Source organism: Prosopis cineraria, unplaced genomic scaffold, assembly GCF_029017545.1.
Source record: "Prosopis cineraria cultivar Desert tree isolate PC_DT_omini unplaced genomic scaffold, ASM2901754v1 PC12, whole genome shotgun sequence".
In the NCBI taxonomy this organism is placed as follows: Eukaryota; Viridiplantae; Streptophyta; class Magnoliopsida; order Fabales; family Fabaceae; genus Prosopis; species Prosopis cineraria.
In genome coordinates, this window is record NW_026555343.1 from 33,163,764 (window position 1) to 33,187,088 (window position 23,325).

Genomic DNA, 23,325 nt, shown 5'->3' on the forward strand with positions numbered 1-23,325 from the left:
TTTAATATAAAAACCAAGTAAAATTTATAGCTTGTGACCTAAATTTAAAATTATATTATTATTCTTATCATCATATAAGTTCTTTTAGAAAAAAATTGTTTCAATTTATCTATGTACTTTTAGAAGTCTACAGCAACATTTAATAACATTTATTCTTTTTTTTTCCTTTTTATTGCTCACAAATATTTTCTTTTTAGGTGTGGTTTGTGAATTTGGTCTATAGTGATGGACAACAACAATTGCCTATAGCTATAGGTAACTGTCAGGCAACGGTTTTGAAGCATGGAATATGCTCGCGTTACTTGAAGTTTAAGGAAACGGTATTTTTTTACAATCTATAGCAATGAAAGACAAAACTGTTGCCGTATAATAGCCACTTAATGAATCCACCATGAGATCGATTCAATGAACTGAGGAAACTATGATGAGAGCTGCGTCTAGAGAACCCACCACAAGACTTATGGTGAGACTCCCTCAAGAAACCAAATGAACCCACCACATGACTTGGGGCGAGAGAATCTAGTGAACCAGCTGATGATGAGCTTGGATGACTTCTAGGCCTTCTTCGATTTAGACTAGCAATGGGTTTGGGCAAAGGGAAATGGCTATTTGGAAATTTGCGTTTCACACGATCAAAAGGGATCCAGAGGATCTAGGTTTAGTTTATTTTAATTTAATTCATAGATAAATAAATCATGAAATGGAATAAAATAAGAAATGAAACGATTCCATAGAAAAAAAAAAGTGATCACGGTAAAGGGAAAATAATATAGGGAACAGGATGCAATTGTTGTCCAAGTATAAATTAAATAAACAACACAAAGTAAATGTTGTTGGCTTTCTTGAGAAAAGTTTGCAACATGGGTAAATCTGCAACATTTATTACATGTTGTTTCCTGTCTATTGCTTAATATTCCTGCCAAATAATATAGTAAAATAAATGTTACCTATTATGGAAATAGGCAACACTTTTTTACCTATTGCAAAGTAACTATTGCTATAGTCTTGAAATGTTACAGTGATTTTTGGCTTGTGCACTAGGTACATCCAAAGATTTTATATGAACATGCAAAGTTCTTACAAACACATTATAATATAATGCTTTCAAAATAAACTTATGAGTGCTTTTAAAAAGGGGTCTCTCTAATGTTCATGAAATTCAACGATTATGTTTATTAAAATGTCTGCACGGCATAATGAGATATACTTTAGGGTTCAACTTCATAAGTTTTCAAAGGCACTAACTTCAGAGTATGTGATGAACACTCTAATGAGGACTTGTGCGTGCATTTCGCTTCACACACACACACATTATAATTTATTGAACTTTAGAGTGCAAGCTGGTAACGCGCCTGCGATATTCTGCGAGAGCCCAAAGTGGATAAATATTTCTGTACATTGGATAATGTAGCATGCAATTCTTCATGAATACCCCAGTAATTTCCTGAAAATTAAATTAACTATCAAGCATTATTCAATTTCACCACTAATTCATTGTTAAATTGTAGGGTTAAAATGTAAAAAAAATCTAAGAACTTGTCAAGAGCATCTAATATCCTTAATTCAACAAAGATGTTGGAGTACCTATCAATACTTTTTAATGAGGGCATTCTTCCTCGAATCTTTAAAATGGCTTAAAATCCATAAACATGGACCCTTGATGCTGGGTTAATGAGCACAAATATTCAGAATATTTTTTTTCTCCAAGAACTTTTGGTGGTATTCTTATTTATAGTATTTTTATACTTTACATTTACTTCCTTTTTTTAAAACAATCAATGTTAATGGACATCAAGAAATTTTAATAGGATGGAAAAGGATGCTCTTACTAAAAAAGTTTATGAATATCCATTCACTATTGTTGATTATAGAATACTAGATACCCCTGGCAAAAAAATGGTCTTATAAATTTTTTCCTTTTAACCTTAAATTAAATTAAGTGTAATAAAGTAATATTCCAAATGAATATATTGAATAAGATACGCACTTGTTGCGGCCAATCTCCATTCTCTAACTGAGCATTGATTAGGACTCTTGCTCCACGATGAAGAGGTGTTGGATCTCTCTCAGCCTCCAATTGACAAAATTTGATTTTAGGTTTTTTTTGGGATTAAATACCATCATAAATAAGTACAAATTGCAACTCACATTAAATATTTAAATCAAATTACCTGTCCAGCATGCATTAAACCCATCATAGCCCATGCTGTATGTACCACATTTGATCTGTTGCCTTCAAGTGAAATATATTTCTGTACATTTATAAAAGCCTCATAGTTATAAAAAGCATAATATGGAGAAATTAAGTGGGCACCAAATTATATAAATTAATGCTAAAATGAACTCGTTTCTTTCTAATAATTACGTGAAATAGGAAAAATGAGTCCATTAATAAATTAATCATCAATCAATAGATACATACATAAAAACTAGTTGAAATTTAAAAACTACACCAATTTTTTAAGGACAAAAAATAAAAGCCCAACCAAACAAGCTCTAAATCACACAATTTATAGACCTGTGAATGCTACTTTTAGTAGGTGATATGTGGTTATATAAATATAATTATATACAAATTGATAATTAATTCATAATGATTTACCTTTTTGGGACTTGAAAGATAGCTCTCTCCCCAGCCACCATCATCACCTTGTGCAGCGAGAAGAAAATTCACAGCTTTGCGAATGGCAACACAATCATTGTAAGTCTTACCAAAAGCAGCAAGGCCACCTAATGCAAACCAAGTGCCATAAGTAAAGCAAACCCCCCAGTTCCCATACCATCCACCATCCTCTATTTGTGTTTCTTCAATGAATCTCACAGCTTTCTCTATGAAACTCTCAATCTCTTTCTTCCTATGTCCTGGATATAGCTTTGTGAACAACATTAAAGCTTGAATTGCTGACCCTGTGCATTCTACATATTCATGTTCAACTACAATGTCTTGGAAAAATTCTGTCGGATTCAGCACCTGATGATCATAATTAATCCATACATTAAGTCTTAATCTCTATTTTTTTTAATTTGTTCCACTCAGCTGATAGTAATAAGATATCATTCTTACTTCCAACCAATCATAAGCTTTAACTGGCTCCCATGCAGCTAAACCGCCCTTTTTACTCTGCAAATATGAGAATTCAGGAGTTATAAATCTCTACTTTGAATGTAAAATCTAACTAACATATTAAATAAGGATATAGTATATTGATAAAGAAACTAAACAAGATATAAGATAAAATTGCATGCTTAAGCTAGCCATAATCAACATATTGTCTTCTTCTCTATACCGTTTGAGAGTTATGTAGCTTTTGGTGGGGAATGATATACTAAGTTAGGGTCAGCGAGGGGACCTAACCTATTTAATAATCCTTATTAGATTCGCTAACTGTAGGCTTTAGTAAAGTTAATGGCCAACACTTTAAATGTTAAGTTGGCTCAATAAATTGTGTTAGACCATTAAATATATATATATATATATATATTATCACATAACATATTGGGCTTTAATATTTCATGGACTACTAGTTAACCTGTTCTAACAAACTAACGAAATAATTAATGTGAACCTAAAGCATAAATTTCAAACACTAAATCATGAGAAATTTGTTTGAGAAAATCTTTGTTTTATTATAATTAATGAACCATCATTATAATATGAAATTACTCACTTGAAGTGACAATAGGATGTTGACAGAATCATAAAGTCTTTCAGGTTCCATCTTTTCACCTACAATCTCTGGTGGTAGCATTGATAAAAGAAGACAACACTGAAATAGTCCAAAATATATTTAAAGAAAACATATTAAGGTGAAGATAAACAATGAAATTAATTGACTTTTATAATTAAGTAAAATAGGTTATTCACTTTCAAGCCTTCTGCAGTGCAATCTGAAACTTGCCATCCATGGTCTTGATCAGAGAAAGTCCATGACCCTTTGGAAATGTGACGATACATACTTTTGAAATCACCAGAAGGATTGTCCTTAACCTGATAAGATCATCATCATTAGTTCCATATATAGTTAATTAGTCATTTGAAATTTCAAATATTCATATGCTTGTTAATAAATTGGTAATAACAAGTTGACCTGAGACTTCTTGATGAAGTCATGTCCAGCTGCAAGTGTAGGAGCAATTTCGTCAACTAGGTTTGTGGCAAGCTTGAACAGCAAAGCTAGCATCCCATTCTTGGCTTCCAAAACTCTAATTAATGGTGATTAATGGCATATATTAAATATGAAACCCAAAATATTTTGCTTTATTAATAATTAAATTAGAGTAATTGCTAAATTGAGAAAAATGAAGAGAATTATTAGGAACTCGAACCTCTAGAAATATTGTTCATGGAGAAGATAAAACAACACATTAATAAAAGATAATTTACAATTAATTTGTTCTCGATTAATAATTAGTTGATGATTGCATGGAATTAAGATCATGATTTAGTTTTTTTTTTAATTATTGTGCTCTTTCCTAGTTTACCTGCATGGTAATTCCATCTTCTGATACCCAGATATAATCAGGAACCCTTGCAAGATGCTTCTTAAAAGCATCTCCATTTGGATCTTCAACCCAACAAGCAAGCATACACAAGCACTGGGGCAAATGTAAAATGGAGATTAAAAATTGTTTAGAACTATGCTCAAACCAAAATCAATTATCAAATTCCTGTCACTAGGTCATCCTTGAATAGCTAGATGCTAAGTTAGGGTCAAATGTAACTTGGCAGTACATTTTGACCTTTGAATACCTTGATAAAATATAGAGTACCTTTTCAACACATCCAATTGTTATATATCGACTATTTTCATCTTCATAGTGAATATGCTTCATTGTTACTTGAAGAGCTTTCTCTCTCACCAACTTATTGAAGGGCCATCGAGTAAGAAGTGGCTCAGTGAATATATATAAACTATCCCATATCAAATCTTGTATCAAGGGATGAGGATAGTAAAGATCTTCCTGTAATGATATATTCAACTACAATATATTATAATTTTTCATTGGGATAAATCAACTGGTGTGTGTGTGTGTGTGTGTGGTGATAAATCAGAGACAAAAAAACTCACCTTTGCACAAAGGCGACGAGCTTTATTCCAATTAATTTCATGGTAAGGATCAACATGGAGTTCTTGTCTGAGTTGAAGAATAAGTGGTGTGATCGCACCCACAAATCTTTTCCCATACAAATAAGACATGGGCATGTAAACCAAGCGGCAATAACACCACATTTTAGCTGCATTACAATACGGTGGAAGAGAATTAATGGAGGATTATTAGATAGACATGGCAATAGATAGAGTTAAGAAAGTGATCATAATGCAATATCTAATATGTATGTATAGGAAGAGTTCTAAATTTTTTTATCACTTTCTCCGCCTTTTAATTTTTCATTTAATCTCAATTTGTTTCTTAATTTTATTCTAAGTTTTAATTTTATCTCTTAATTTTATCTTTCTAAATTCCTTTTCAACAATTTTTAATTTTACTTTATTTTATTTAATTTTTAGACAAATTGATTTGACTGTGTTAGAGAGGACTGGGGAAAACATTTGAGTGACTTTTGAAATTTGAGAGTAGATGGGGTCAAATTAAAATGAAAATAACTAGATAATTAAATCAAATGACTGAGAAGAAATTTAAACAAAAAAATTAATGCCACATCTGATAATTTTCATACTGAAAGTAGGATATTTTCTGGCTAAAGGAGTTGAATGAAGATCTTAAGACCAAAATAAAGGAACAAACGAACCATAAGTTATGATGAGGCATAAGTGCCGTTTCCAAAAGTTTCAGGTCTCTCTCTAAGTCCAGTTACCAAAAATTTACCCAAAAAATTACAAATTCCTTGGGATCTCTCGAGTTATTTGTCAAAGTTTTCGTCCTGATCATAAAATGGAGTTAATTAAGCCTTGAAACGACTTTTCTATATGGTTATGAATTTTCAAGGTCATCAAAAAGTCTAGAATTACCTATGAACAGTAATCTGATAACATATTTTGCAATTTATAAGAGAGTTTTGGTTCTTCTAAGGGTTGCAAAGGCTCAAATTGGTTCTTTATAAGTCTTCAATGTATAAATCAAGCATGAAAGATGAGATGTGTCAATATTAGAACTAATATAAACGTAGCTGAGGAATTGAAATATAGCTTCAAGTAAAATTAAGGAACTAAATTGATATTACATGAAATTAAAAAAAAAACTTAAAACTTCAAATATAAAATTGATATTACATCTTATCCATGAATGCATTGAATTAACCTGGATGCACTGGAAGAAACGATGGAATAAGCCAAAACTCTGGTGGCATTGGATTTGTTCCAGACCAGTCAAACAATCCAAGTATCTACAATAACATATCAACAATGAGACGTAAGCAATTAAATTAAATTGAGGGATATTTGTTTATATATTACAAGCTGCAATATTCACATGTTGCTTGTAATTATTATGGCTTTCTCTCTCAAACCATGAGCAGCATAATAATGGAACCAAAATTTTAGATTGTGAAGGTAATGTACATAAGATTAAAAATACAACAGATAGTTAACGTATGAATAATCATCCTATCTCTGCAAGTTTTGAATTTTGATTTTATATTTAAAAGCTCAATTTAAAATTCATTTATTTACCAACAATCATGTAGCTCAACTAATAAGAGGCCATGATAGTTTAACAAGTGGTTTTGAGTTTGAGTCTTTTGCGTTAAAAACTCATTGGGAGAACTTTGCCGCCAATATGGTCTTACTCAGCTTGACCCATGAATAGTAGGTAATTGCAAAAACAAAAACAAAAATTCATATATTTAAAATTATTTATTTAGGTAATATAAAAAATTTGAAGTTCAAAGACAATGAAAAGAGGGACATGGAAAATGAAAACTGGAAGAGAACAGGAGGCATTTCAAACACTAGGGTGTATGAAGGATTTATAATTATAAAGGAGTTATAAATAAAATATAGACTTGGATTCAAATCAAAATCCATAAATTTTCATCTATCCAAATGATGGATTTCATGTCCTAAATTCAAATCCAAATTTAAATTAAATCATCCAAACACAATACACAAGATTTTTTCCTTTAAATTAAATTATGATGCTGTTATTATGATGCTGATTTTCGAATGAGAAAATTTTCAGAGCAAAGTTAAATACCTACACACACTCAAAATTCAAATATTGTAATTTTTTTTTAATAAACCTGAGTTCATGTAAGGTTTTAACAGTTTTATTGTCTAAAAATAATTGTAGAATGAATATAAGGATAAGTAAAATAATACATCCTTATTTAATGTTATTAGATGTTAACTAAAAGAAGCTGAAAGAGAGAGAATGAGATGTTAGGACATGAAAGAGAGAATAAGAAAATAAAAAATAAGAAACACATGATATTAACAAAAAGAACAAGATGAAACAAAATAAAATATAAAAAAATTTAAACTTAATCAGAAAGCGAAAGAGGCCAACTTTTAAAGTGGAAAATAGATATATCTTACTAGAATAATAGTTGTTTAAAAAAAAGGATATGTGATGTACATAGATAAACATGTAAAAATATGAAATAAAAAGTCGAGTAAATTAACATTTTAATGAATATCATCAAATATTAATAAATCAAAGACATATTATATATATAAATAACACAGTGAGTAAGGGCTTGTTTGTTTTCTATTTTTAAAATTTTTTCGTTTTTTTTTGAAAATAGAAAATTTTCAAAATTTGTTCGGATAATTATTTTTTTAGTTGTTTTCAAAACTGTTTTCATTTTTTATTTTTAAAAATAAAAAATAGAAATAATGTCAACTTATTTTTTTATTTTTCTTATTTTTAAAACACACTACATTTAGTTATTGAAAATTATAGTTATTTTGACCAATTTTTATTATTAATTACCACCATTAACTGCTTATAACCATTACTATTAGTCTATTTTTTAATTTTAAAAATATTTTTTAATTGACATAACTAAACAATTTTTTATTTTATTTTGTTTTAAAAGCAATTTTAAAAACATTTTATAAAAACAAAAAATGAGGATAGAAATCAAACATGCCCTAAATCTTCTCTCGGGGGACGATTTCCCCTAGCCACTAGCTTTGTGTGTGTGTGTGTGTCTAGCAATATATATGAAACATTACACGCACAAATACAGTGCAGGATTCACTATTCGAAAGGGAATGAATAAAATTACTTACTGAAAGCCAAGTCTTTCCCCATGAGGGTATATAGGTGGCACCACCGTGATCAAGAATCCATTTTCGTGCTCTAAGACAGGCATTGTCTTCACCTCCATCAGGTCCTTCTCCGAGCATTCTCATGCATATATAACTCAGCACAGTACAAAACATGATGCTGTGTCCCTGTATGTGTAGTCCCCATCCTCCATCTTCATTCTTTAACATGCATGCACTTGTAAAGCATTAGTTCATTTAAAATTACAATTATAAACGTATCATTGAAAGTTTAACAAGTAAATGTATGAACCTGGTGATAGTACAGATATCGAAGGATCTCTTTTCTATACTCTTCCGGGAACACATCATCAAGATGGCCAGTGATATACATACAAAAGACCTACACCATTTTCAGTAATTTGAAATCATTTAATAATTATTTTATATAACAACCAAGTAAAATTTATGTCTTTTTTAGAAGCCTTTTTTTTTATTTTTAACATAGATCTTTTTATTGGAGGTAATCATACTCGAAATACAGTCGAACATTAAATGCAAGCACCTTTTCTAATAGGAATTTGAATCCTAGCTTGGTTCACTACATTATGATTATATGTTGACATTTTTCTCTAGGATTAATAGGCAAAAATACCCGAAAACTTTTTTGTGAGGAACATTTAGTATTCTAAACTTTGATGGGTTGAGGGGCAAAAATGCCTTAAAAATTTTCTAAAAGGAGCATAGAGCATCCTTACTTTTTAGTTTGAGCACTTTTTAGTTGGAGCAATTTTATTCCAGAACTTTCAAAAAAAGAGTCATTTTGCCATACCGTTAACCTAACTAATTGTTGACCATAAATTTTACTTTTGACTAACAAATTTACATGTGTAGCCTTCCCCTACCTCTTGCCACCTATTCTCTTTCTTAATCTTCATCCTTAGGTTCCAAACAAGAAAAACATAGAGAGATCAATGATGAACATCCTCCTCACTACTCTCCTTTTCCTCATTATCCCTATCATCCTCTTTCTCCCAAGATCAAGTAAACAATCATCATCATCAATAAGAAGAAAAGTCCCTCTTGGTGTCAAAGCTGAACCACAAATCCCACAACAAAAATTACCACGGTGAACTAATGATAACAAATACCACCTAGAAAATAGGAGAGACAATATAACTAAGGAAATTAACTTTTGGGAGCACATTCCGTGCTTATCAAGCGTGCTCATCACCCCTAAAATAATTTGGACCATCTAGATTTAGTCAAGACAGTCCAAATTAAACTACTTTTTTATTTTTTATTTTTTAAATAAAAGTTTATAAAATTTAAAATAAATACATTTATTAATTATTACTAACCTGTATCATTCATATTCAATCAGATGATTCCAAATTTATTATTAATTTTTATAATTTTTGGTAAATTGATCATACAAGTTTAACTTGTACTATCTAGATTCAAAACAGTTTAGAATAAATCTATATCATTAATTTATAAAAATGATAAAAAATTTAATATTAAATTTAGACAGATCTAATTAAATGTGAATGGTACATGTTAATAATAAATATATCTATTTAAAATTTCGTAAAGTTTTATTTTAAAAAAATATAAAAAATTAAAAATAAGTAGTTTAATTTAAATGGTCCAGATTGTTTCAAGGGTGATAAGCACATGTGCTCCCACTAACTTCTCAACCACAAAAAAGGAAGACATAGATTTTTGGATAATAGCGAGTAAGACAAACATCAGTATCAGTATTACCTTCGAGAAAGAGCAGTGATTTTGGTTCTGGTGAATTGATTTGCAGGGAAAATATATTATAAATAACACAAAAATGTGCTGACCTATTTTATTTTAACAAATGTTCTCCAGGATTGAGAAGCAGAGATTGTAGGAGACAACACTGGAGGGTAGAAAGAGGAGGATGGGAAATGAGGTGGGAGACGGCGGAGATGAGAGCGTCCATAGCCTGCTTGACTTTGAGGCAAAATATGACGAGGAGAAGAAGCTATAAAAATGGTCACAAAAATTAGACATATGTGATTCTCAATTTATACCATCTTCACTGCTGGTTTTCTTCTTGTTCGTCTTGGTCACCATGGTTGTCTTCGCACTCCTCTCCTTCTCTAGTTTCTCAAAGTTGTCATGATCATCGTCCCCAATCTTGTCGATGCCTTCTCCGAGAGATGATGAGTTGGAGCAAACAGAGATGGCCAAGATTGTGGGATTCTCGTCTCCGACCACAATGACGAGAATCTTCTCCTTGAGAACCTTGATAGTCTCCTCGTTGGTCGAGTTAGCTTTGTTTCTAGGTATCACCTCTCTCCAAGTCTTGGTCAGATCCTTCTTCGCTTTGCAAGAAACTAGAAAGTCTCTAGTGAGAGAAAGAGGAGGAGGAGGAATGGCAGCGGCGGCGACCCGGAACAGCGAGGGAGATGGAAAGGGATGAAGAAGAAGAAGAAGAAGACGAACGATATATTAGGAGGAAGAGGGGGTGGGAGAGTGGAAGAGATAAGGCAAGATGAGAAGTCAGTCTTTTTTGGTCAAAATGTAACATTTAATGTCAAAGTTAGTAGAGATTAATCGCATGACAAAATTGCTTCATTTTTTAAAATTTTGAGATAAAATTACTTCAACTAAAAGATAAGAATACCCCATGTTCCTTTTAAAAAAATACTTTTCGACCCCTTAACCGAACCTTCATTTGAAGTAATTTTACTTCAGGATTTTCAAAAAGTATAACATCGGCCAACCATTGAGGCTAGCTGACTGTTAATTTGAATTTATTTTTCACGTCACAAGCAACATGTCATTTTAAAAAAAAATTGAAAAATAAAAACTAATACATGTGTAGCCATTTCTCAACACTCCACACCCACGGAAGGCCACTGCCCTGTGTCTCTACTCCCTTGGCCTTCCAGATGGACGACGAAACTTCTCAGATCTTCAACAAGTTTGACATTAACGACGACGGTAAGATCTCCAGCACTGACCTCAAGAAGATGTTGTATACACTTGACGCCAAAACGACGTCAAATGAAATCAAGCGCATCATGGCCAAGCTCGACAAGAACGGCGACAGCTACATTATTCATGCATATATATATATATATATATTAAACTTCATTAAGAATAACCACTTAGTAGTCTCATATAAAGTGCATTAGATATTTAAGCCGCTTACAGCGATTTTTTTTTTTTTTTTGCACAATGGGCACAGGGTCTCTCCCTTTCATTTTTATACTTTTTCTCTCCATTTCCTCGATCCTGACCATTCAATCTGTGTAGCTCTTATCTGATCATTCAAAATGCCAGCTATAATCTAATACTATCACTATCTAAACAATATGCCCTAAAAAAATGTTTTCGTTCGTATATTAAAAAAAGATTTTTTAATTAAAATATGACAGCGTTATTTTTAAAAATATAAATGCTACTACATTTTTTCAGACTATTTAATTCAAAATTTTATTCTTGTGTTTCAAATTAAAATTATTATGAATTTAACCATTGATGCTTGTTTTTATCCTTGTTGTGTATTATTTATAAATAAAAAATATTAAAAATGGGGATAATATTAATTTATGTATAAATATATTATTAAAAAGATTTAAAAATATTATTTATAAATTTTAAAAACTTCCTAACAAAAAAAAAAACTAAAAACTGTTTCAGTGAGTACTGAGTAAACCAATTTTTACGTTCTTCTGATGCGATGTTCTTTCGATAACGTATGTTCCTGCGTTTTCCACTTGTCCTACTTGCAAACTTCATTTTAATTTTAGGTAACATACTGATTCAAATTTACAAATAATATATACACACACATTAATATTTTCCCCGCTGAAACAGTTTTAAAGTTATAAATTGATTGGAAAACGTCAAAATTTGTTCTACTCACGAAAAAATATTTTAATTTTTTGGTAGAAACTTTTTTTAAATTTATAAATAAATTTTAAATAATATATATATACATTAATATTTTTTCATTTTTAATATTTTTATTTATAAATAATACAATAAAGATAAAAATAATGACTAAATCCATAATAATTTTAATTTGAAACACAAGAATAAAATTTTAAATTAAATAGTTTGAAGAAATGTAATAGAATTTTTTTAAATATAACACTATTTTAATAAAAAAATTTCAAGACAGTTTTTTAGGACAAATCGTTTAGGTAATAATTAGATTTATACCCGTGTAATGCACGAGAATGCCATAACTTTAAAAAATAAAAACAAAATAAATATTAAAAATTTATTTTAGTAATATTAAAATAAAATATATTTCTTTCTCTTTTATTTTAAGAGTAACAAAGTATAAACATAATTTTTATTTTTAAGTTTTTATTTTCATTAATTTAACCATTAATTGATAGTTGTTGGACTAAAATACCATTCTTGATATATTATTTTAAATTTTTATTCATATTTTACATTTATTAGTTATATAAACTTTTTTATTTAGTATTTTTTATTAGTTATATTTTAGTATTATTAAAATAAAATATATTGCTTTCTCTTTTATTTTAAGAGTGACAAAGTATAAACATACTTTTTATTTTTAAGCTTTCATTTTCATTCATTTAACCATTAATTGATAGTTGTTGGACTAAAATACCATTCTTGATATATTGTTTTAAATTTTTATTCATATTTTACATTTATTAGTTATATAAAATTTTTCATTTAGTATTTTTTTAAAAAAATTAAATACACACTCCCTCATTACAAAAATTTGAGACAGTTTTAACTGAATCTCACCTCTCAATAAAGTAGTTACTTGTTTTCTAACTAACACAATCTTTTTCATGTTTATTCCTATTCAATAAAGTGTTTCAAAAAATAATATAAAGTAACTTATTCATTAGGGGAACTTTTTAAAAAAATACAATAATTACATCTTGAAACATTAAAACTATCTTATATTTTTTAGTATCCAACCTCTCAAAAAATACTTTACATTTCTTAACAAAAAGAGTACATTTGCTAAAATAATATGTCAAACATGTGTGCAGAAAAAAAATTTATGAAATAAGAGATAGATTAGTCAATATAATTTATGTTTATATGTCCATTTAAATTTTATAATTTTCTCAAAATATTTTTAAATGATTGTCATACTTAATTGTTTAAAGTTTCTTTTTTGGAAAAAATTGTTTAAAGTTTCTTAAATTATAAAGCGAGATGATAGACAAATAGATTATAGGAGTAAATTAATAATTTAAAATTTTTCAATATAAATACAAATAATAAATTAAATTTTTTATAATAGTTAACATAATATTCCTAATGATGTTAAAAATAAGACTAAAGTGTAAGTTTTGAAAATTTAAAAAGAAGTACTATAATGAATCATACTACAATTTATGTCAAAATATTATTTATAAATCATAACTATAATGGTTGTAAATCAAGAAAATAGTATAATCTATGTTATAACATCATTTGTCTATCATATATACAAGAGTATTACATCAATTAAGAAAGCATTATAAGTAATATAGTGGTTCTTAATAAAAAATTAGGTGTGTAGTGTAAGATAAATTCATTAACATTATATAATTAACTTGAGGCCCATAATTTTTTTTTGTTCAAACTTGAAACACATAATTACATCAATGTTTTTCATAGGTTTTCAAATCATAATCTACTTTTACATATAATTAATAGAATAATAGATTTTATACCTTATGAATTGGAAGAATATAAATAAAAACTTGTTTTATATACTCTCATACAAATGATTTTATGATTTGTTACCATATGTTAATAATAAATATATAGTAAATTATTTTTATCTAAATCATATTATTATCTCCATATAAATTTCAGTGCATATCTAACACTTACTATTTTTACTAAGAATCTTATATCCATATTCAATTTTTACTATAGATCCTATATGATCTTTTAAAATATAAAAATTTTATTATTTTTTACATTTTGTCTAAAATTTTAACATTTACAAATGTAGGTTCCATCTCCACATTTTTTAATGATAGATCCTATATCCACTTTTTTTTTTTTTTTACCATAAGTCCCACAACTATATATATAATTCACCAATTCTCTTTATAAGTTATTTCTACTAATTATATCAATACCAATGTAAAAAAATATAAGAAATAAAAGTGTGTAGAATTTCAAATATGTGTTTATATAACAAATTTAAAAAACGATGTCATGTTATTTTTTCTCTCTCATGAAAGGTAATTTTGAAAATACTTTTAAATATTACCTAAAATGCTATACCATGATTTATAAATAGGACTAAATGAACTTTTTAAAATATGCCTTATAAAAGGGATTGGAGGGAGTATATATTATTTTTTTAACAAAATCATCCATTAACTAATTTTTTTAAAAGTTAGAATTTTAAATTAATTACTAATTTAAATTTACTAATTAAATTATAAGTCCCACACCACTTTTTTACCATTAATAATTTCTTTGTATATCCAACACTTATTATTTTTACTAAGAATCTTATATTCATCGTCAATTTTTACTAATTCTACATGATCTTTTAAAATATAAAAATCTTATTATTTTTATATTTTATCTAAAATTTTAAAATTTACAAATATAGTTCCCACTCTCACAATTTTTAATGACAAGTCCCACTCTCACTTTTTTATTATAGGTCCCACATCTACTTTTTATAAACAAAATCATTCATTAACAGAACTTAAAAAAAAAAAGCAGAGAAGAGCATTATTTTGACATGCTTTACAATATATATATATATATATATATTGATGGTATTAAATTACAGCTGATACTTTAATTTGGATGGTGAGATAAGAGCCACACAGATTGCACGGTTAAAATTAAGGAAATAGGGAGAAAAAAAGAGGAGAAAAGGGAAAGGGGGAGACATGCGCCCGATCTTAATGTTACAGATGGCATGCAACCATACGCTGGGCACCGTAACACTATTGAATAACTCAGGCTTGAGAAGAAAATTAGGAACAGAGCAACAGAAACAAATATCATAGAAGGAGCCATCGCGACGAAGGTTGATAAAGGGTTTGGCTTCCATCTTCGGTGCTCATCAGGATGAAGAGCACCATAGCACTAGGGTGCTCATAAGCATGATAAAATATGGACCAACCAAATAATTTAATTTACTTGGTCCAAGTTTTAAGTTTTAAATTTATATGTATATTTTATATTTAATTAAAAAAAATTAAAAAATTATTAAATATGCTCATTAGCAATCAAACAGTCTTAATTTTATTTGGATTGTCTGATTTTAATATAAATTTTTTTATAATTTTATAGATTGACTATCTAAATTTACTTTGGATAGTTCCAATTTAAAATTTTCAACTAACAAATTTTTTTAAAAATTTTTTTAGAAGTACTAGTTAAGATATTATCTTTATTTTTAATATTATATTTATTAAAATTAAAAATTATAAAAAAATTAATTTTAAATCTATACTGTCTAGAATATATTTGAATAAATAATTTATACAAATTATAAAAATATTATAATCAAATTGGATTAAATAGATTAAAGTTGCACAATCCTGACTAATGAAAAATTATTTGTAAATTTTTATTTTAACAAATATAAAAATAAAAATTAATAACAATTCAAATCTATGGTCCATATATCAATAAGGTGATGAACACTATAGATAGACCTGACTGCGAACATAAGAGATGACTAGAGGAAGAAGTGGAGAAATGGCCACTTGTATTAGTTTTTTTTTTTTCCTTTTAAATTTTAGACACCTAGAAAATAAAGTCAAATTAACAGTCAACTAACTTCAACATTGACAGTAGGGTAGTATTGCATTCTTTTTTAATATTTTGGGACCTCAAAAAGAATTTTAAAATATCAGGCACTCTCGACAGAAAAGTTTCAAGATATTTTTGTTCTTTAACCTTTTTTTCTATTACATCCTTAATTATGAATAATGTGAAAATATTTAAATGCATTAAATTAAGGGAAATTAAAATTTTATGGTAACGCAGTTAATATTTTCATGTATTAATTGCATTTACTAATCTATATGTTAAAATAGCTTATATTTTGAAATGGGGGGAATAGAATATTATATGAGTTCCACTCACCTCATATTTATATGTCTATCTCTTTAATTATAATATATATATATATGTGTGCGCGCGCGCGCGCGCGTGCGCGTGCCAGTTGCCTTGTGCCATAAGTGGCACCATTCTCACCCTGCAGAATGCACAGTGTGGGTTTGAGCCCATAGTGGCTCTGTGTGTGTGAGTTTCCTTCCATGGAGAAGGAGTTGACTAAATACACACACACAGTACTTAGCAATACAAAAGCAATACATGATCACTTTTGGAAATTTATATCCATGATAGAGTCAACAATAAGGGCGGCTAGATAGAATATCCTTTTAGGTCTTGTATTTTTTCAAGGAATAGACTTAAAAAGATAGAACATTTTAATATAAAAAACGCTTTTAAGCCTTAATTTTATAAGCTTTGCAAAAATAGGGCTCAAGCCCTAGCTTGCCCTTAAACTCTTATAATTTGTTAACTCTATTTATATAATTTATTTAAAATTTTAAATTAATATTATAATAATAACACAATTTGTTAAATATTTATTTTACATGAAAATGAAGTTGTTGAAATAGCACCACTTTATCTAAGTAGACCCTCCTCTAACGGCTTAATGTTTTGTTTAATTACTCACATATATTCTCCTACTAAAGGCAGTGCTGTTCTAGACACAAAAGAGTCTAATTTTTTTCATTTTTGAATGAAGATTGATGATAATAAGGATAAAAAAATATTTATATTTTGGATGATGAATAATTCGAACTTGGATGTTTTATATTATTCTAGGGTATGCATTATTTTAGTTATATTTCAAAGCTTATTATGATCTTTTATATATTTAATTAAGGTATTTTATAATGTATATATAAATTAGTATAATTAGAAATTTTATTTTAAAAAAAGTTATGTAGGATTTTGGGCCCACCCTGAGCCTTGTTAATAAAGATCAAGCTTTTCTTAATATAAGAAAGTTTATAAGCGTGAACTTTTAAGAGTCAGGTTTATAAGAATCAAACTTGTAAGAATTGAGTAAGTTCTTATTGATAGCTGTTAATTGCATGATAGGTGCTTACCAGAGGTTGCATGAAATAGAGACATCCAGCAATTTGAGCAGGCCAATGACCATGTTTTGACTGTAAAGCCGATAGATAATGTGTTGCCCTTCTTACAGTATTACCAACTTTTTCATCACTTATTTCCTCCCCATTCTCTATCTTCACACTCGGTATTGTTTGTTTGAACTTCTTCTCCCTCAAAAACTGTATTAAAAAAAAATCAACATTAGTTAGCCTTAGCCTTAGGAGGCGATCGAAATTAACTAAAATACTGCAAGTATACGAATATGGATTCAAGTTTCAACATTATTCTTCACATACAACAATATTCCATCAACAGCTTATTTAATGGAACGACAAAATGTCATGATCACCAATCCTAATAGACATTATATTTAAATGGACTCTTATTAATATTGGTCCAGTTCGTGATACAAACAAGAACTGATGGAAAGAGAATAGTACTATTGAAGGTGAGACCAATAATTTACGTAGGTTCTATGAAGCTGTTTATGTCGCTTAAAGAAGAGAAAGATATTAAACGCATAGACTATCCATTACTGACATTGATTGCATAAAAAAATAAAATAAAATGAAAAAATGAGGGAATTGAAAAAGACATGAAAAACACTAATCACCCTTTGAAGTTAGGACTTGGCTTCCCCGAAAGAAACTTTCTCCGCACCTCCGCTGAGGCAAGTTTATATTTGAACCATTTAAAAGTAAATTTGGATAGTCTAAATTTAATATTTTATATAAATTGTCAAAAAAAAATTAATAAATCTGTTCAGCAGTTTGAGTAGTTCAGATTTAGTATCAATGGTCCACATTTAATATTTAAATTTTTATAAATTGAATATCCAGGTATACTTTGGATAATGCATATTTAATATTAAATTTTTTATAATTTTTAATGTGAAATTTGGACTATTCAGACAGGTGAACATACTTATTAAATTTTTTTACAATTTATATAAATTTTTATTTTAATACATATAAAATAAAAAACATTAAATTTAGATAATCTAGATATAGGCATCCCCCTCAAGGGAGGTCAGAAGGAGGCTTCCCTCAGCAAAGGAAAGCTGACTCCTTTGAAGTAATGTGTAACATCTATCCTTGTGATCCTACCTCTTAATGAAGGAGGTTAAAGGATCAAATCGCCAAGTGATTAGATAGAATATTGAAAAAAATTTACATGAAGAGACCTGAAAACGCCATAGAAGATCCCCACATAAAATTTACATAAATATTATGGTTGCGGCCATTACTATCAAACTAATTAAACGGCTTGCAAATTACTATCAAAGAAGGGTTGGTGTTGGGCTGTTGGTTGATTGCGTGTCTTGCCTTAATATTCAGTTTGTTTTGTTTTGTTTTTGTTTTCCCCCTCGAGGTTGTTACTTTAGGCTTTGCTTGCTTTGTGCTAGTTTGCACTTAGGCATTACTTGCCTTTTTTTTAATAAATAAGTAAATTATTTATTAAACTTTATGTTAAGTAGTACTCCCTTTGTTCCAAATTATTGACCATTTTTGAAGGAGTTTTTCCGTTTTAAATTAAAAAATATTTTGGGTAAATTAAAGTTTTATTAAATGCACTAGTTTCAATATTATTCTTTCTCTTTCTATAATTAATTTCCGTCCCTTCTCTTTTCAATCTATTAAATGATGGTATTTTTGAAAGTTTATATTTTTATTTTGAAAAGATAATATTGTTAGGTGTATTTAATGAGATTTATTGGTATATAAAATTTTACCTAAAAGTGTCTTATAGTTTGGGACGAAAAGAATATTATAAACTTTGAATTTATTTATTGTGCAAATTTTTTCCTCAATTTTTTAAAAATGGTGCAATATGGCCCCTTCAATTAATAAAAGTTAACTTTAATCATTGCTTGATTAGAAGTTGATAGAAGGACCTCAAAACTACAAAAAAAAGGTCAAGAAATTATTAAAAATAAGTAAAAATTATAAACAAGGACCAACATTTTTTAGTACTTTTTTGTAATTTTTGATGTCATTATTTAGTTAATTAACAATTATAGTTAACTTTTATTAACAGTAGGAGTTAAATTGCATCGTTTTAAAAAGTTAAGAAAACAATTTATATAATAAATGAGTTTATGGTCTATGATTTTACTGGATCTAAAGTTCATGAAGTAATTTGCTGTTTATCCTTCATTTTTCTGTTTTTATTAATGTGTAGTTTTTTTCTTAAATTAATAAGAAGGGCTCTTTTTTGTTTAAAAAAAATTAATTAAGCAGTGGAGCGTTGTATCAGTATATCAGGGTCAGGGACGCCCAATAATGAATGGACATAATTTCCTTGGATATATCAATCAGTATCATATGAAAGAGAATTTATTTCAAATTAATCATTGCTATAAAATATAAAAACTCTACCTTGACATGCTGGTAAATAATGCAGCTCATTTTTGTATTGCAAATATTACTCCCTCCATCACAAGTTATAAGACATTTTAGATAAAATTTTACATATCAATAAACTTCATTAAATACACTTAACAATCTTATCTTTTCAAAATAAAAATATAAACTTTATAAAATGCCCATCATTTAATATATTAAAAAGAAAAGTGACATAAATTAATTTTAGAGAGAGATGGGGTAATATTAAAATTGGTGCATTTAATGAAACCTTAACCTACTCAAAGTATTTTATATTTTGTGAAGGAGAAACTTGTTCAAAAGTACCTCATAATTTGGAATGAAAAGGGTATATTATTATATGGGGGTTGTTCATAACTCCTATAACACCTAGGATTTTTTTATAATTGTGATTAAAAGGGGAGAAATATTTGGTGTGTGATATTGTTGTGTGGCGTGTGTTGTGTAAGCGTGTATTATATTGAAATGCGAATGTGTGTGGGATCCCTACTTTTTCATCACTTATTTTGCACGTAGTATTGTTTGTTTGAAATTCTTCTCCCCAAAAACTGTATCAACCAAAAAAAAAAATTAACATAACATTATTAGTTAGCCAAAGCCGCCTTAGGAGGCGATCGAAATTAACTAAAATATATATATGTAAGTGAAATATGCAAGCAGGCAGATATGGTTTCAAGTTTCAACATTATTCTTCACCTACAACAATAGTCCATCTGCAACTTGTTTAATGGAATGACAAAATGTCACCATTACCAATCTGATTGGCAAAAATTATAACAAAATATAGGAGAAAATATGACATTTAAATGGATCCATATTAATGTTAGGCCCATTTCGTGACAGAAATATCAACCAATGGAAAGAGAATCGTACTAGTGTAGGTGAGAGAAATTATTTACGTGGGTTCTATCAAGCTTTTTATGTGGCTTAAAGAAGAGACATATATTAAAGGCGTACGCTACCCATTACCTACATTGATTACATTAATAAAAAAAGAAAATGAGCGAATGAGCGAATTCAAAAGGACCTGAAAGACAATAACCACCCTTTGAAGTTAGGACTCGGCTTCCCTGAAAGAAACTTTCCCCGCACCTCCAATAAGGCAAGTTTATATTTAAATTGTTTAAAGTATATTTGAATGGTCTGAATTTAATATTTTTTATTTTTTATTTTTCATTTTTTAAAATAGAATTTTATAATAAATTGTTGAAAAAATCTAATAAATTTGTTCAGCAGTCTGAATAGTTCATATTTAATATCAATGGTCCACATTTAATATTTAAATTTTTATAAATTCACTATGTAGATATACTCTGAATAATGCAAATTTAATATTAACTATGGACTGGTAAACATATTTATTAAATTTTTTTACATTTTACATAAATTTTTATTTAATAAATTAAAAATAAAGAATACAGTAATTTAGACAGCCTAAATATAGGCACCCCCTCAAAGAAGATGCGAAGGAGGCTTCTCCCAACCAAGGAAAGCCAAGTCCTTTGAAGTAGTGCGTAATACCCATCCTAAGGCAACAAGAAACATGCAACTAATGGAAAGAGAACGGTACTATTGAAGGTGAGACCAACAATTTAAGTTGGTTCTATGAAGTTTTTACGTCACTTATAAAGAAGAGACATACATTAAAGGGTAGTAGTATATTTAGGCAAAATCATAATTATATTAATGACTTGCGAAAATCAGTATCATTCAGATCATAAAATGTTGAAATTGAAAATTTCAAAATTAGGTAAGATCTGCAATCAACCAACAGTCCAACACCAATCCTCCTTTGAACATTTGCAAGTGACGTTTAATTAATTTGATTGTGACTGAAACACCCATTTCACCGGTGCACCCCGCAACAATATTTTTGTATCCATTAGCACAAAACATGATATATACATCTATCTACATGATGTTATAGTAACAATTAATAACATGATTGATATATAAGTATCTGTTTGTTTTGTTTTAATTTTCTCCCATTAATTAAACCTAACACGCGACATAATTCACACTTCCAGTGGTGCACCAGAGTGGGAACGCGAGAGTTTGCAAATCAGTGAGAAATTTAGAGTTTAGGTTCAATCATATATTTTATGGGTGATCTAAAGAATTTTAAGGCCGAGCGTGCAAGATAACATAATTTAAAAACTAAAAACTTAAAAATAATATTATAATTGTTTTAAAATAAGTACATTATGCTAAAAATATAACAGCATAAATAAAATTATACATATTTTTATTTGGAAAAAAATATGTTGAGGTTTTTTGGCTAATTGACACAGTTTACATTTGGATAATAAGAAAACTATCACACAAAAGGATAACTTAATATGTGGTTGAATTTTATTATAAAATAGACACAACTCTTTGATCAAGTTGTTTTTTTTCAATAATATGTCTAATGGGTTTAAATTTTCACTTATTTGAATTTACCGGATATGATTTAAAATGTCATATATCTAAAAAAATTTTGAACCCATAAATGATTTTTTATTGAGTCTAAAAGGTTCAAATTAAAATACAAAAATAAAGTGTCCGAGGTTATAATTTTTACACGCTACATGTGTAATGTTCTCTATTTGAGGGGTACATTTCCCACCCACATCAACGTGTCTCTGCCGTTGCCTTTAGATTTGATTCATTCTAATTTATGTGGTCCAGCACCTGTCACCACAGTCATGAGATATGAGTTATATATGTTTCATGGATGATCATAGTAGATATGTATGGGGTTACCATTTAAAATTTATATCTAAAGACATTAGTGGCTTTAAGCACTTTAAGAACATGGGTGAGAACTTGGTTTGATAAGACAATCAAAACTCTATAGTGATTTTGATGAGGAATACAGAGGCTTTATTCCTATTCTTAATGAAGCTGGAATTTCTTCTCAACACACATGTCCCTATACCTCTCAACAAAATGGTAGAGTTGAGAGAAAACATATAGACACATTGTTAAGGTGGGTTTAGATTACTTGCTCAAGCTAATATGCCTTTGAAATATTGGTGGAATGCCTCTGCCTGTGCACGTCACATTATAAATTGTTTAACAATAGTGCTAAACTTAATTAGAGACTCTTTATGAGTGCTTGTTTAAAAGGAAATTGAGCCAGCTGATTATTCAATGCTTAAGACATTTGGCTACGCTCCTGCTATCCCTGTCTGCACTCTTAAAATAAACACAAATTATAGTTCAGAAGTCAAAATTGTGTTCCTGGGCTAGAGCACCTCTCACAAGGTTATAATTAGTGCTTGAATTCAAATGGAAGAATTTAGGAAAAATCACAACCAGGGACCCCCATAAAAACATTAATAATAACAGACAATGGTCCTTGCTTGCAATTTAAAAATCCTAAATTATTAAAATCCTAATAACAAACAATGGTTCTTACTTGCAATTTAAAAAATGCAAATAGTCAATTGAATAATCTACAAAATACACTTAAGATTATTTTTAACATCATTAAGGAATTTACAAGAGTAAATTGTGAATCTCAATCTTTTCCTATCAATATACAAATAAATCACTTGAGATATCAAATAAATATACTTGAAATTATTTGTAACATTAATTGAGAATTTATAAGAATTAGTTGTAAATTGCAAGCCAATCAC

At 28.7% G+C, this 23,325-nt stretch overlaps 1 protein-coding gene across 1 annotated transcript; it reads right to left on the minus strand.

Annotated features, from left to right (window-relative positions):
• Positions 1–1,155: 1,155 nt before the first annotated feature.
• LOC129288757 (beta-amyrin synthase-like) lies at positions 1,156–18,520 on the minus strand. The gene is given in 17 exon segments (XM_054925488.1): positions 1,156–1,444; positions 1,988–2,071; positions 2,172–2,252; positions 2,603–2,971; positions 3,065–3,121; positions 3,669–3,767; positions 3,866–3,988; positions 4,089–4,158; positions 4,160–4,203; positions 4,483–4,596; positions 4,771–4,962; positions 5,070–5,236; positions 6,262–6,346; positions 8,196–8,393; positions 8,485–8,574; positions 17,309–17,494; positions 18,499–18,520. Coding segments are annotated over 16 exon segments (1,911 nt in total). The 5' UTR covers positions 17,321–17,494; positions 18,499–18,520; the 3' UTR covers positions 1,156–1,318.
• Between the last annotated feature and the right edge of the window lie 4,805 nt (positions 18,521–23,325).